The sequence below is a fragment of the Balaenoptera borealis genome, assembly GCF_965194805.1.
Source record: "Balaenoptera borealis genome assembly, chromosome: 8".
In the NCBI taxonomy this organism is placed as follows: Eukaryota; Metazoa; Chordata; class Mammalia; order Artiodactyla; family Balaenopteridae; genus Balaenoptera; species Balaenoptera borealis.
This window is the reverse complement of record NC_138865.1, coordinates 24919082-24933641: the sequence shown is the minus strand read 5'-3', so window position 1 is coordinate 24933641 and position 14560 is coordinate 24919082. Positions and strand designations below refer to the sequence as shown.

Sequence of the window (14560 nt, the reverse complement as noted above, 5' to 3'; positions counted from 1 at the left end):
AAGCTGAGTCCCTGCAGGCAACGGGTGCATGGCTGGGTCACCCATGTGGGGGTGTCAGGAAGATCAAAGAAGATGACCACTCTTTCCACTAATCACCAACACTGTGCCAGCCTGTGTTGTGCAAGTGCAGTGAAAGGACCACAGCACACCTGGAGATGCACACCTAGGCTCAAAGGGGACCTGCGGATGTCCTCACTCTCATAAGTCTCATGTTAGCTTTAGGAATTGGCATGGAATTCATGTAGTTTTGTGTAATCCTTGTAATTCTTGGACGTGTGCCCTGCAGGTTATCTGTAACATGGAGAGGGAGGACTTAAGGTCAACTCACTGCTGGCTTCCTACCTGGCGCATTTGGGGATTTCAGCTCACTGGGTCCCCAGCCCGGAGTGTGAGGGCTCGGGGTCAGGGTGCACTCTCAGTGCCTGGGCACTGCGGTTAAAGACTGCGGGTGGGGGAGCCTTACCATCCTCTCCCCCCAACAAGGCAGCTGCTCGACCCCCTCTGTCAGGGGGCGACATATGCCTGAGAAATGGGGTCAGAGGAAGCAGCCCCCATCCCAGGCAGCATTCTGCAAGGAGCACACTGCAACCCACAGGTGGCTGAGGACTCCAAGAAGGCCTGCCCCTCAGTCCTTCCTTCCCGGCAGGAGGGGCGGAGGCCCCAGCTCTCCCAGGCCTGAAAAGGCTTCCCTGCTCCAATGGAAGGAGATTCAAGAAGCGCTTTTTCAGGGCCTAGTGCCTGCCTCCCGCCTGCCCCGCTCCCACGCCTGAGGGCGGCCAGGAGGGCCCTGGGCCAACCTGTGCTGGAGGCCACGACCTTGAGCTGCTGCACCAGGGGGTTTAGCAACTTCCCCGCCTTCAGCTTGCTCTTGCTGGTCTTTCTCCGGCGGCCGACTGGAGGTGCCGTGTGGAAGAGACCCAGGTTGGGGGGCAGCGCCTTGCCTAGGCGGCGGTACAGGGCCTCGATCTCCTGCTTCTGCTGACTCTGTAGCTCCGAGATCTCCTTCAGATGCCTGCAGGAGGGAAGGGAAGAGGGAAGCCAGGTGGGCATTCTGCTTGATTCCAACACGAGGCCCCTGCAGGAGAGCCCGGGGCTGGCAGGACAGGTGTGAGGAGTGGGGCGGGGAGCCCACAGGATAGCCTGGGCAGATGGGCCACGCACAGGGGACACAGGGGCATTTAAACGTCACTTTCTGTTTACATCTAAGCCAAGTGAGAGTATCACTGGGGGTCTCTGGCATCAACACACCCAGCAACAGAGAACTGCATCAAGGCCAGCCTAAGGAGATTCAAGTTTTCTGATATCCAGATTTGTAACATTGCTGTGTTTTTTAGTGGTAGGGGGAGCGGTATGAACAACTTCACACATTTATGCTTACAACACAAACCCTAATCATGAACATGGGTGAAGCAACAAATAATCAGTGCTCAGAACTGGAAGGTTGCCTCAGCTTATCAGGCAAATAAGTGTTACTTCTTCCATGTGAGGGAACACGGCCCAAGAGGCCTCTCAGAGGAGAGGAAGCCTGCACAAGCAAGTCTACAGAAAACGTGTTATTATCCAGGGACCCAGGGCTCCAGCCCTGGCCAGTGGAGCTTCCAGCTCAGGCTGACCTCACAAGCAACACCATCCTTGGGAATAGAGTTGAGTTGACAGGTCACGTGGGTAGGAAGCTGCCATGAAGACTCGGGTAGAATCACTGGTTGTGGGCAAGGGCAGTTTCTAGAACAGTCCAGGAAAGGGCCGGGTGGTCCCTGCTGGCTTTCCTCAGGGAGCATGCAGCTAGGACTAGTGTTGGGGCAGGGGAAGGGGAGAGCAGGTGCTGAGGTGAGGGCGGGGCTGGGGCTCTCCTTGCAGAGCCAATAGTGGGAGAGAGGCACGGACTCCTCCTGCCCACGTCTCCATCTCTGGGCCCACTCCAAGAGCCCATGGCCACTCCTTCCCAAGGACACCAGCCTCTCCCCACCTTAGTAACTGTACAGTGGGGCCCTCTTGCCCTGAAGGAGACTTCATGGTGTAGCTGTACCTCAGTGACCCTGACCACAGCAGGGGCAGGTAAAACTTGCACAGGGAGAGAGCGAGTGTGAGCAAGGCCTGTGTGTAAGACCAAAGGATGAGGGGAGGTGTGGCCCTCAGAGACCAGGGACCAGATCTGACGGCAGGGACATCGCCTGTACCCTGTCACACGGCCCAGGCAGCTCAAAGTGCACATGGCAGGACCTGGACTTCAGCTGCCAGACACTTCCCTGACACCATGGCCCGGACCCAACCTGGTCCGCAGGACCTACTTCTCTCGAAGATTCTGCAACTCCTTTCTGATATCAGCATCCTCGATCTCTGAGTCATTGTCACTGCTGATGTAGGATGACTGGGAGTGGAAGGAGGTCACGCTGATGGTGGGGACCTTCACGCCCATCCTGCTGGGTGTCTCCAGGCCTGGGGAGCCAGCCCGAGAGGACCTGTGCAGGAAGGCAGTGGCCTTCTTCACAAAGTCACTGGCCACACCACCACCGCTGCCAGGCAGGGAGGTGTGCTTCTGCATGGGGGGCCTCCTTCGAGGGCACTCGTCCCCAGAGTCACTGGACAGGGGCTCGCCCATGCCGACCTCGATGGAGGAGGCCGTCTGTGCCCGCCGCACAGCCAGCTTCACGTCTGGGCTGCGGGGGGCCTCGTCCAGGTACACGTCAGGTGGGGCTGAGTACCGCAGGCTACTGGGGGAGGCCAGAGTCCACTCATCCTGGGTGCTGACCACTGAGAACCGGCCCACAGTTTTGGCTGGCGAGCTGCCATCCTGCTGCCCTGGCCACTTCTGAGGGGATCCCGAGACCAGAGTGCTGTGTGTCTGGGGATGGCTGTCCTGGCCACGCTGAGTCAATGTCCCCGGGCAGCTCTGCATGGACTCGGCCAAGGTTTCCCCAGGGACCCTGCTGCTGGTCCAATCTGTGGGCTCCAGATGTGCAGGGATGGCAGAAGCAGGGGCATCCTTGGGAAACAGTGGAAAGGAAAAGATTCCACACAAACACCATCAGAGAGCAAGCCCGCCAACCCACTGAGCGTCTCACTGGAGAAAACTCCTTACCTGGGGGACACTGGGTACTACAGGCGAATCTGAGGCCACCTGTCCTCCCTCACAGCCCAGCATGCTGCTCAAAGACGATTCTGCTGTAGGAACGTCAAAATCATTACTCAGGCTGGTACAGAGAACAAGGGCAGGAATAGCCCAAAAGCAGCCAGTCAGAAGAGAAAAGGAGTGGCAGTGAGAAGGTGTGTGTGCAGCTAGGAAAACGAAAACTACTGACATCTTAACTCCGTCACTTCACAGGAGACTCCCTAGAACCCAGAAAAGCGGGGAGACATCAGCCCAACACCACTCAGGTCCCTGAAGACCCCTGCTCCAGACCCTCAGGCGCAGCCAGGCCCTCTACGTACCTGATGACTATCACCGGTCTCACCTGTCCTCTCTGTACCCCTGATGGTGTCACCCTGTCTCACCTGATATCTGTATCACCTGATGGCATCACCTTCTCTCTCCCTGACATGTTCCGATGATAAAAGGGTCTTATGAGGTCCTGGAAGATCAGATCAATAAGGCTAATTCCTAACCCTGCTGCTCCAATGTCTAGGGAAGGTCCCCATCATCTGAGGCTGCCTCAGTTCCCCATCTACAGGTGATATTTCTGATCAGCCTTCCCAGGTTGCTGTGAAGAGTAAACAACAGAAGCAGAAGGACCTCATGTGTGGGAGTCTGGCCTGAGCTGAGACCTGCACACAGCAAAAGAAAGCTGAGGCTGTGCGTTAGCCCGAGCTGGACTGACACGCTGTGGGAGGTTGGGGGTGGTGACAGGGGCTGACAGAGCCTCCAGCCAGGCTGGGGGGCTGCCCCCCTCACAGATTCCTGGGAAGACCTAGACCCGTCTGTCATGCAACCCCAATCCTAGGCAACATATGATACTCCTCCCCACGTGCCTGTGGCAGGGATCCTCCAACCTTGCTTTGCACACTTCCAGGGACAGGAGGCTCATTACCAACAGCTCTGACTGCCAGAAAAGTTCACCTCTTCCAAACTAGAATCTGTCTCCTTACATCTCTCCTATGAGTTTTGTACTCTGGAAGGTTCCAACACTTGAAGTCACTGATTCTGCAGAAGGAGGCCCATGGTACACATCTCACGGACAGAAGTCAGAAGGAGATGGAGCAGGCACTCAGGTACAACCTCTCGCCTTCTCCCTTCCCCAGCACACTCCTGCTTCACCCCATGACCCTCATCTTCCGCAGGTAAACATCATATGCTACAGCTTCTGACCCCAATTACAGCTGCCCCACCCCTCTCAAGTGTGGCATCTATAAGAGAATGCCCTGTCCAGGGGTCCGGCCAGAATCCAATGGTCCACTCCCCTTGCTCTGTGAACTGGGGGGCTGTGCCTGCCACTGACACACACCCAGGGTCCCGTTACAAGGTCAGCTGGATCCTTATCTTGCTAATCTCCCAAGAAATTCCAGGCCAAGAAGGAACCAACACCTTAGAAGGTCAGACCAACTCCCTTGGGCTGAAACACAGGTGTTCAGATAATGAAATGAAAACTACAGCGAGAGTTCCTGCAGAGATACATAATACCCAGGAGCCACAGAGGAAATCCTGTTTCAGAACTTCACAGATGGCTCCAGCTTGGCAGCTCTCATGGACCTGTTGGAACTCCCCGGCCCTGTACTCTGTCCAAAATATAAATAGTCATCTTGTAACCTTCTAAAGAAATGGAAGCTAGGGGTGTCCACCAGAACATATTGAGAGCACTGGGGGGCCAGACAGCCCCTGATAACATCCCAACACGCAGTCAACAGGGCTTTCACCTATTTCCACAGACAGAGGACTTTCTCTCCCTGGAGTGTGAATACATGGTTTGTGCTAGAACTCAGTGGGTTTTAACTAAGGCTTTATCATGACGAGCTCCTGCCACATCTGGGTCCCATCCAAGATGCTGTGGGGATGAAGGGTAAAGAGGCAGAATGTTTCAGAGTAAGGACGGCTGGTAGCGCCTATGGCTTGTTACCTGTCACTGGCAAGGACGTGGCCTGCTCCAACGTGACATCTAATCCAAGGGCCGTTTCTGACTTTTCCAACTGAAGAAAGAAACAAAAAGGAAAGAGCTGTGAGCCTCACTTGCTAACACCTCTGCAGCAAAACTGCAAATCCTCTCCTCCAGTCCAAAGGCTGGGCTCCTCCTCCCTAGGCCACTCGAGCAAAACACGCACGGGTGGGTCAGGCAGGGGTCTCCGAGAACAGGACGGCCTGGGCTGGGGTAAGGCGGCTCTATATGGCCAGGATGCCCACTGGCCTGGGTTAGAGTCAGTCCCCGCCCCTGTCCAGACCCCCACCTGGGGACAGTGCCTCTGGGTGAGGTGGTACTCACCGCAGGCTGGGGCAGCAGGGCCAGGTCACCCCCAGCGGCCTCTGTGCGGGGTTCGTCCCCTCTTGGGGGCTCCGGGATGAAGTCTCGGTCACCTGCCTCCACAGGGGTCCCGGCCAAGGCTGAGGAGGTGGGCACATGCTCCTGGTAGAGCAGAGTCCGCAGCTTCTCATCCAGGCTCTTGATGGTGCTGTCCACGAAGCCCACCCTTGGGGGTGGCCCTTCCCCATCTGACTCCAAGGCTGAGGGTGGCTGAGGGGGGGCGGTAGGTGCCAGCGGGGGGCTGGGAAGTTGGGGAGTGGCCAGGCTGATGGCGCCCACCACAGAGGGGAGTGGAGGAAGGGGCTGGCCCAGGGTGGGCTGAGGGGCCCCGCCAGGGGCACCAGACACAGGAGCCAAAGCCAACAGGGGCTCCCCCCTGGTGCTGGGCTCTCTGGCTGAGCCAGGATCCCCTAGACCCATGGAGTGGGATGGGGTCTCCAGAGATGGGGCACAAGGCCCTTGGCCTGTGCCAGGGGCCTGTGCAGCAAGCTGGGCATCATGAGTCTCCACTAGTAGCCAGGGGGTCTTATGCTCACTGGCCAGCCCCTGAGGGGTCCCTGGGACCCCTGCCTGCATGGCAGCCCCTGTTGCTGGCTCTGGCTTAGGACTGGCAGCTGGTGGGGCCACGTCTTGGGGCACAGCAGTCACGGGAGGGGATGATGGCACCAAAGGGGATGGTGCACCACCAGGAGGGTCCCTGAGGCCTGCTTGGCTCAAAAGCTGCAGACTAGCCGAGAAGCTGGGTTTTTCCTTCAAAGACAGCTGGCCTTTACAGAACACTGGATCTAGAAGAAATAGGAAAAATTTACACTACACTAACCTATTCTGGTCCTATTCACCTGGCACTTCGCTAGCCAAAAAGATGCTTTCTATGAGCTGGCAGTGCCCTAACACACCAGTCCTCTCTCCTTTTCTCAGATGTGCCAACTTCATGCATGTGCTGGCCTCTGCCTGAGACACCTTGCACAGGTCTTCCTGCAGCCCCACTTCCCACCTCAGGCTATGCACCAGCAGTGAACCATTCAGCTGCACTAGCACACCCACACCTCCCTTCTGATTTTTCTGTAGCACTAAGCCATCAGGCACTAACCCATCACCTGTCTGTCGACTGTCATTCCAGCTCCATAAAAATATGGCTCTGGTCACCCTTGCACTGGCCCATTCCACAAAATTGTAAAATGAAATTATAAAATCTAAGTAGTGAGCTGTACACACTCCCCTGCCCTGGAGTGAGCAGGAACTTCTGATGAACCAGACACCGTGCTTTGGTAAGATCAGAAGCTCAGACCAGAGAGAGGAGATCAAGATGGAGGAATAGAAGGACACCTTCTACTAGTTCACCTCCCTCTATGAACACTTCAAAAATATATCAAATGTGGAGCAATTCTCACTAAAATCAAACCGAAGACTGGCAGGAAGACTGTTATACAACCAAGGCTGTAAAGATCCACATGGAGTTGGGTAAGAAGCGATCAGGTCAGAACTGGCACCCCTAGGAGGGGACACAGAAGTAGAGAGGGATTACAAGGGCCTGGAGATCCTCCCTGGGGAGTGAGCCGTTTGAACACATATTGGGCTATAACAAACCTAGAACTCGCTTGTGAAGAGTGTGAACACTCTTGCTTACTCCTAGGAACAAGACAGAGGAAGCAGATTGAAACTGCCTGGGACTCTGGTCCGTTTCCTGCAACTGTTCCAACACGTGCCCTAGCCCACACTGAACACCCACCCCGGCACCTCTAGCTCCAGCACAGCTTCCCACTAGGTCAAAGGCTGCTGTCACGGAGGAAAGTGCATTTGTGGGAGACAGAGCCAGCTCTGACCCAGCCCTGCATCTGAATGGGGTGGGAGCAGCCATTACTGGTGTTCACAGAGGTGGCAAATCAGGACAGACTGGAGCTCTGACTGGTGTGCAGGGACAGCACCAGCACACACACCGGCCTACATCAGGCACCACTCAGACACTCTTGCTCCAGCATGGATCTCCACTGGTGCAAAGGTGCCATTGTCGGGCGGGTGAAGAGCACACACTCAGAGGGAAAGGAGGTAGCTCAGACCCCACCCTCAGGGATTCGGCTCCAGACCTTGGGACCAGACCCCGATCCTAATAGGGCAGTGATGACCACTGAGCACAGAAGCAGCCCCAGATCATATCTGGCTCTGCCTCCACCCTCTCCATCTCCATTCCCACCTACCACCAAGGTAATACCAGTCAGCGCACTCTGGGGAAGACATGACCAATGCTCACTTCAGATCCAGCTCTCCTGCTAAAGCCACTGGGCAGACAGACTGCACAGAGATGCTCCCACACAAGTGCAACCCTCCCAGGCCAAGACAGGTAACTGTTTCACCTAATTTCATAGAGACAAAGAACGTTAAGCAAAATGCAAATACAGAGGAATGTGTTTGAAATGAAAAAATGATGAAAATAAAGAAACCTGAAAAAACAACTAATGAAACAGAGATAAGTAATTTACCAGAAAGAGTTTAAGGCATTAGTAAAAAGAAGGCTAAATGAACTAAGGAAAAGAATAGATGAACACAGTAAGAATTTTAACAGAGAAGTAGAAAATATAAAAAATAAACAGTCAGAGATGAAGAATACAACAACTGAAATGAAAAACACACTAGAAAGTTTTAATAGCAGACTAAGTGATACAGAAGAATGCATAAGAGATCTGGAAGAGAGAATAATGGAAATCATCCAATCAGAACAGAAAAAGAATATAAAAAAATGAGAACACTTTAAGGGACCTCTAGGACAACATCAAGCATACTAACATTTGCATTATAGGGGCTCCAGAAGGAGAAGAGAGAGAAAAGTGTCAAAAATGTATTTGATGAAATTATGGCTGAAAACTTCCTGAACCTGCAGAAGGAAACAGATATCCAGGTACAGTAAGCAGAGAATGTCCCAAACAAGATGAACTGAAAGAGACACACACCAAAATGTACCATAATTAAAATGGTAAAATTTAAAGACAAAGAGACAATTTAAAGGCAGCCAGAAAAAAACAGTCATATACAAAGGAACACCCATAAATCTATCAGCTGATTTTTCTGCAGAAACTTTGCAGGCCAGAAGGGAATGGCATGACATATTAAAGTGCTGAAAGGGCAAAATCTACAACCTAGGATACTCTACCCAGCAAGATTATCATTCAGAATTAAAAGAGCGATAAAGAACTTCTCAGATAAGGAAAAACTAAAAGAGTTCATCAATACTTAAACCACCCTAAAAGAAGTCTTAAAAGGTCTTCTCCAAGTGGAAAAAAAAAGGCTACAACAAGATGTAAACATTTATAGGAAAGGAAAAATCCCACTAGTAAAGGCAAATATATAGTAAAGGCTGTGGATCAGCTGCTTACATAAGTTAGTACAAGATTAAAAGACAAAAATTAGAAAGTCAACTATAACTACAATAAACAGCTAAGGGATAAACATGAAGATGTAAATATGACATCAAAAACACAAAATGTGGTGACTTCCCTGGCAGTCCAGTGGTTAAGACTCCACGCTTCCACTGCATGGGGCACAGGTTTGATCCCTGGTCAGGGAACTACGATCCCACATGTCGCTCAGCGTGGCCAAAAAAAAAAAAACACAAAATGTGGGGGAGAGGAGTAAAAAAATGTACATTTTTTAGAATGTGTTTGAACTTAAATTACTACCAGTTTAAAACAAGTAGATATATAGATCAACATATATGAACCCCAAGGTAACCACAAATCAAAATCCTACAATAGATACACAAAAAAATAGGGAGAAAGTAACACAAGCATACCACTAAGGAAAATCATCAAACCACAAGGGAAGAAACTAAAAGAAGAAGAAAAGAATATAGAATGACAAAAACAACCAGAAAACAAGTAACAAAATGGCAGTTAAATACATACCTATATGTAATTACTTTAAATGTCAATGGACTAAATGTTCCAATCAAAATACATAAAGTGGATGACCGGATAGAAAACAAGACCCATCTATGTGCAAGAGACTCTCTTTAGAGTGAAAGACACACAGACTAAAAGTGAGGAGACAGAAGGAGATATTTCATGGAAATAAAAATGATAAGAAAGATGGTAGCGATACTCATATCTTACAAATTAGACTTTAGAAGAAAGTGTAAAAAAGACAGAGAAGGGCATTATATAATGATATAGTGATCAATACAAGAAGAGAATATAACATTCATTAATATATATGCACCCAATATAGGTGCACCTAAATATGGAAAGCAAATATTAACAGACAGAAAATGGAGAAATTGACAATAGAATAATAGTAGGAGACTATAACACCCTACTTACATCAAGGGACATATCAATAAGGAAATAGTGGTCTTAAATGACACATTCGACCAGTTGGACTTAATAGATACCTACAGGACATTCCATCCAAAAACAGCATAATATACATTCTGTTCAAGTGCATGTGAAACATTCTCCAGGATAGATCACAGGCTAGGCCACAAAACAGGTCTTAACAAATTTAGAAAACAGAAATTACATCAAGCATTTTTTCTGACAACAAAAGTATGAAACTAGGATTCAATTACAGGAAGAAAAATGGAAAAAACAAAAACATGTGGAGATTAAACAATATCCTATTATAAAAACAATGAGTCAATGAAGAAATCAAAGAGGAAATCAGAAAACATCTGGAGAAATGAAAATAAAAACACAACTTTCAAAAATCTATGTGACACTGAAAAGTGGTTCTAAGAGGGAAGTTTATAGCAATATAGGCCTACCTCAAAAAGAAAGAAAAATCTCAAATAAATAACCTAATTTACTGTCCAAAGGAATTAAAGAACAAACAAAGCCCAAAGTCAGCAGAAAAAAGAAATAATAAAGATCAGAGAAGAAATGAATAAAAGAGACCAAAAAACAACATAATAATCAATGAAAACAAGAGCTGGGTTTTTTTCTTAAAGACAAACAAAATTGATAAGCCTTTATCCAGGCTCGTTAAGAAAAAAAGAGAGGACTCAAACAAAATAAGAAATGAAAGAGGAGAAATTACAACTGATATCACAGAGGTACGAAAAATCATAAGAACAGTTATACAGCAACAAACTGGACAACCTAAAAGTGGACAAAAAATCCTAGAACCACACAATGTTCTAAGACTGAATCAGAAAGAAATAGACAATATGAATAGACTGGTCACTAGTAGTGAAATTGAATTCGTAATCAAAAAACTCCCAGCAGGGCTTCCCTGGTGGCGCAGTGGTTGAGAATCTGCCTGCCAATGCAGGGGACACGGGTTTGAGCCCTGGTCTGGGAAGATCCCACATGTCACGGAGCAACTGGGCCCATGAGCCACAACTACTGAGCCTGCAAGTCTGGAGCCTGTGCTCCGCAACAAGAGAGGCCGCGACAGTGAGAGGCCTGCGCACCGCGATGAAGAGTGGCCCCCACTTGCCGCAACTAGAGAAAGCCCTTGCACAGAAACGAAGACCCAGCACAGCCAAAAATAAATAAATAAATAAAATTTTAAAAAATACAACAAATTAAAAAAAAAAAAACTCCCAGCAAACAAAGGTCCAGGACCAGACAGATGGCTTCACAGGGAAATTCTATCAAATATATAAAGAAGAGCAAATACCTAGCCTTCTCAAACTATCCCAAAAACTGACGAGGAGAGAACATTCCCAAATTCATTCAACGAGGACACCATTATCCTGATACCAAACCGAGAAAAATACACTACAAAAGAATTACAGGACAATAACAGGCATATAAAAAGATGTTCAACATTGTTAATTATTAGAGAAATGCAAATCAAAACTACAATGAGGTACCACCTCAAACCAGTCAGAATGACTATCATTAAAAAGTCTAAAAATAATAAATGCTGGAGAGGATGTAGAGAAAAGAGAACCCTCCTACACTGTTGATGAGAATGTAAGTTGGTGCAGCCACTATGAAAAACAGTATGGAGGTTCCTCAAAAAGCTAAAAATAGACTTGCCATATGATCCAGCAATCCCACTACAGGGCATATATCCAGACAAAACTATAATTCAAAAAGACACATGCACCCCCTACGTTGATAACAGCACTATTCACAATAGCCAATACATGGAAACAACCTAAATGTCCATTGACAGATGAATGGACAAAGAAGATGTGGTACAAAAAAAGGGAAGATGTGGTACAGATACACAATGGAATACTACAGCCATAAAAAAAGAACAAAATAAGACAGCAGAAGCAAGAACTACAATCCTGCAGCCTGTGGAACAAAAACCACATTCACAGAAAGACAGACAAGATGAAAAGGCAGAGGGCTATGTACCAGATGAAGGAACAAGATAAAACCACAGAAAAACAACTAAATGAAGTGGAGATAGGCAACCTTCCAAAAAAAAATTCAGAATAATGACAGTGAAGATGATCCAGGACCTCAAAAAGGAATGGAGGCAAAGATCGAGAAGATGCAAGAAATGTTTAACAAAGATCTAGAAGAATTAAAGAACAAACAAACAGAGATGAACAACACAATAACTGAAAGGAAAAAAACACTAGAAGGAATCAATAGCAGAATAACTATTTAGTTATTACTATAACTATACTAATTACTATATTACTAATATATACTATACTATATTACTAATTACTATAACTATACTAACTAACTAACTAATAGCAGAATAACTATTTAGTTTAGCAGAATAACTATTTAGAGGCAGAAAAACGGATAAGTGACCTGGAAGACAGAATGGTGGAATTCACTGCCGTGGAACAGAATAAAGAAAAAAGAACGAAAAGAAATGAAGACAGCCTAAGAGACCTCTGGGAAAACATTAAACACAACAACATTCGCATTATAGGGGTCCCAGAAGGAGAGAGAGAGAGAAAGGACCCAAGAAAATATTTGAAGAGATTATAGTCGAAAACTTCCCCAACATGGGAAAAGAAATAGCCACCCAAGTCCAGGAAGCGCAGAGAGTCCCATACAGGATAAACCCAAGGAGAAACATGCTGAGACATATAGTAATCAAATTCGCAAAAATCGAAGACAAAGAAAAATTATTGAAAGCAGCAAGGGAAAAATGACAAGTAACATACAAGGGAACTCCCATAAGGTTAACAGCTGATTTCTCAGCAGAAACTCTACAAGCCAGAAGGGAGTGACATGATATACTCAAAGTGATGAACGGGAAGAAACTACAACCAAGATTACTCTACCCAGCAAGGATCTCATTCAGATTCGATGGAGAAATCAAAAGCTTTACAGACAAGCAAAAGCTAAGAGAATTCAGCACCACCAAACCAGCTCTACAACAAATGCTAAAGGAACTTCTCTAAGTGGGAAACACAAGAGAAGAAAAAGACCTACAAAAACAAACCCCAAACAATTAAGAAAATGGTCATAGGAACATACATATCGATAATTACCTTAAACGTGACTGGATTAAATGCTCCAATCAAAAGACACAGGCTTGCTGAATGGATACGAAAAACAGGACCCATATATATGCTGTCTACAAGAGACCCACTTCAGACCTAGGGACACATACAGACTGAAAGTGAGGGGATGGAAAAAGATATTCCATGCAAATGGAAATCAAAAGAAAGCTGGAGTAGCCATACTCATATCAGATAAAATAGACTTTAAAATAAAGAATGTTACAAGAGACAAGGAAGGACACTACATAATGATCAAGGTATCAATCCAAGAAGAAGATATAACAATTATAAATATATATGCACCCAACATAGGAGCAACTCAATAGATAAGGCAACTGCTAACAGCTATAAAAGAGGAAATTGACAGTAACACAATAATAGTGGGGGACCTTAACACCTCACTTACACCAATGGACAGATCATCCAAACAGAAAATTAACAAGGAAACACAAGCTTTAAATGACACAACAGACCAGATAGATTTAATTGATATTTATAGGACATTCCATCCAGAAACAGCAGATTACACTTTCTTCTCAAGTGTGCACGGAACATTCTCCAGGATAGATCACATCATGGGTCACAAATCAAGCCTCAGTAAATTTAAGAAAATTGAAATCATATCAAGCATCTTTTCTGACCACAATGCTGTGAGATTAGAAACCAATTATAGAGAAAAAGAGTAAAAAACACAAACACATGGAGGCTGAACAATATGTTACTAAATAACCAAGAGATCACTGAAGAAATCAAAGAGGAAATCAAAAAATACCTAGAGACAGGGCTTCCCTGGTGGCGCAGTGGTTGAGAATCTGCCTGCTAATGCAGGGGACACGAGTTCGAGCCCTGGTCTGGGAAGATCCCACATGCCGCAGAGCAGCTGGGCCCCTGAGCCATAATTACTGAGCCTGCGCGTCTGGAGCCTGTGCTCCGCAACAAGAGAGGCCGCGATAGTGAGAGGCCCGCGCACCGCGATGAAGAGTGGCCCCCGCTTGCCACAACTTGAGAAAGCCCTTGCACAGAAACGAAGACCCAACACAGCCATAAATAAATAAATAAATTAATTAATTAATTAAAAAAAAATACCTAGAGACAAATGACAATGAAAACACGATGTTCCAAAACCTATGGGATGCAGTAAAAGCAGTTCTAAGAGGGAAGTTTATAGCTATACAAGCCTACCTCAAGAAACAAGAAAAATCTCAAATAAACAATGTAACGTTACACCTAAGGGAACTAGAGAAAGAAGAACAAACAAAACCCAAAGTTAGTTAGCAGGAGGAAAGAAATCATAAAGATCAGAGCAGAAATAAAGGAAATAGAAACAAAGAAAACAATAGCAAAGATCAAAAAAACTAAAAGCTGTTTCTTTGAGAAGATAAACAAAATTGATAAACCATTAGCCAGGCTCATCAAGAAAAAGAGGGAGAGGACTCAAATCTATAAAATTAGAAATGAAAAAGGAGAAGTTACAACAGACACCGCAGAAATACAAACCATCCTAAGGGACTACTACAAACAACTCTATGCCAATAAAATGGACAACCTGGAAGAAATGGACAAATTCTTAGAAAAGCACAACATTACACGACTGAACCAGGAAGAAATAGAAGATATAAACAGTCCAATCACAAGCACTGAAATTGAGACTGTGATAAAAATCTTCCAATAAACAAAAGCCGAGAACCAGATTGCT

At 46.9% G+C, this 14560-nt stretch overlaps 1 protein-coding gene across 10 annotated transcripts in view; it reads right to left on the bottom strand.

Moving 5' to 3' along the window:
• The window catches only part of WNK2 (WNK lysine deficient protein kinase 2), a 141473-nt gene that overhangs the window by 29472 nt on the left and 97441 nt on the right, over positions 1-14560 (bottom strand). For 9 of the 10 annotated variants that reach the window (XM_082401031.1, XM_082401032.1, XM_082401024.1 and 6 more), the window contains 5 exons: positions 5409-6232; positions 5049-5118; positions 3080-3162; positions 2289-2983; positions 798-1012 (listed from right to left, as the gene is read on the bottom strand). In XM_082401031.1, the coding sequence (XP_082257157.1) occupies positions 798-1012; positions 2289-2983; positions 3080-3162; positions 5049-5118; positions 5409-6232 (1887 nt within the window). The remainder of the gene's footprint in view (positions 1-797; positions 1013-2288; positions 2984-3079; positions 3163-5048; positions 5119-5408; positions 6233-14560) is intronic. The other variant, XM_082401026.1, reaches the window with a different exon arrangement.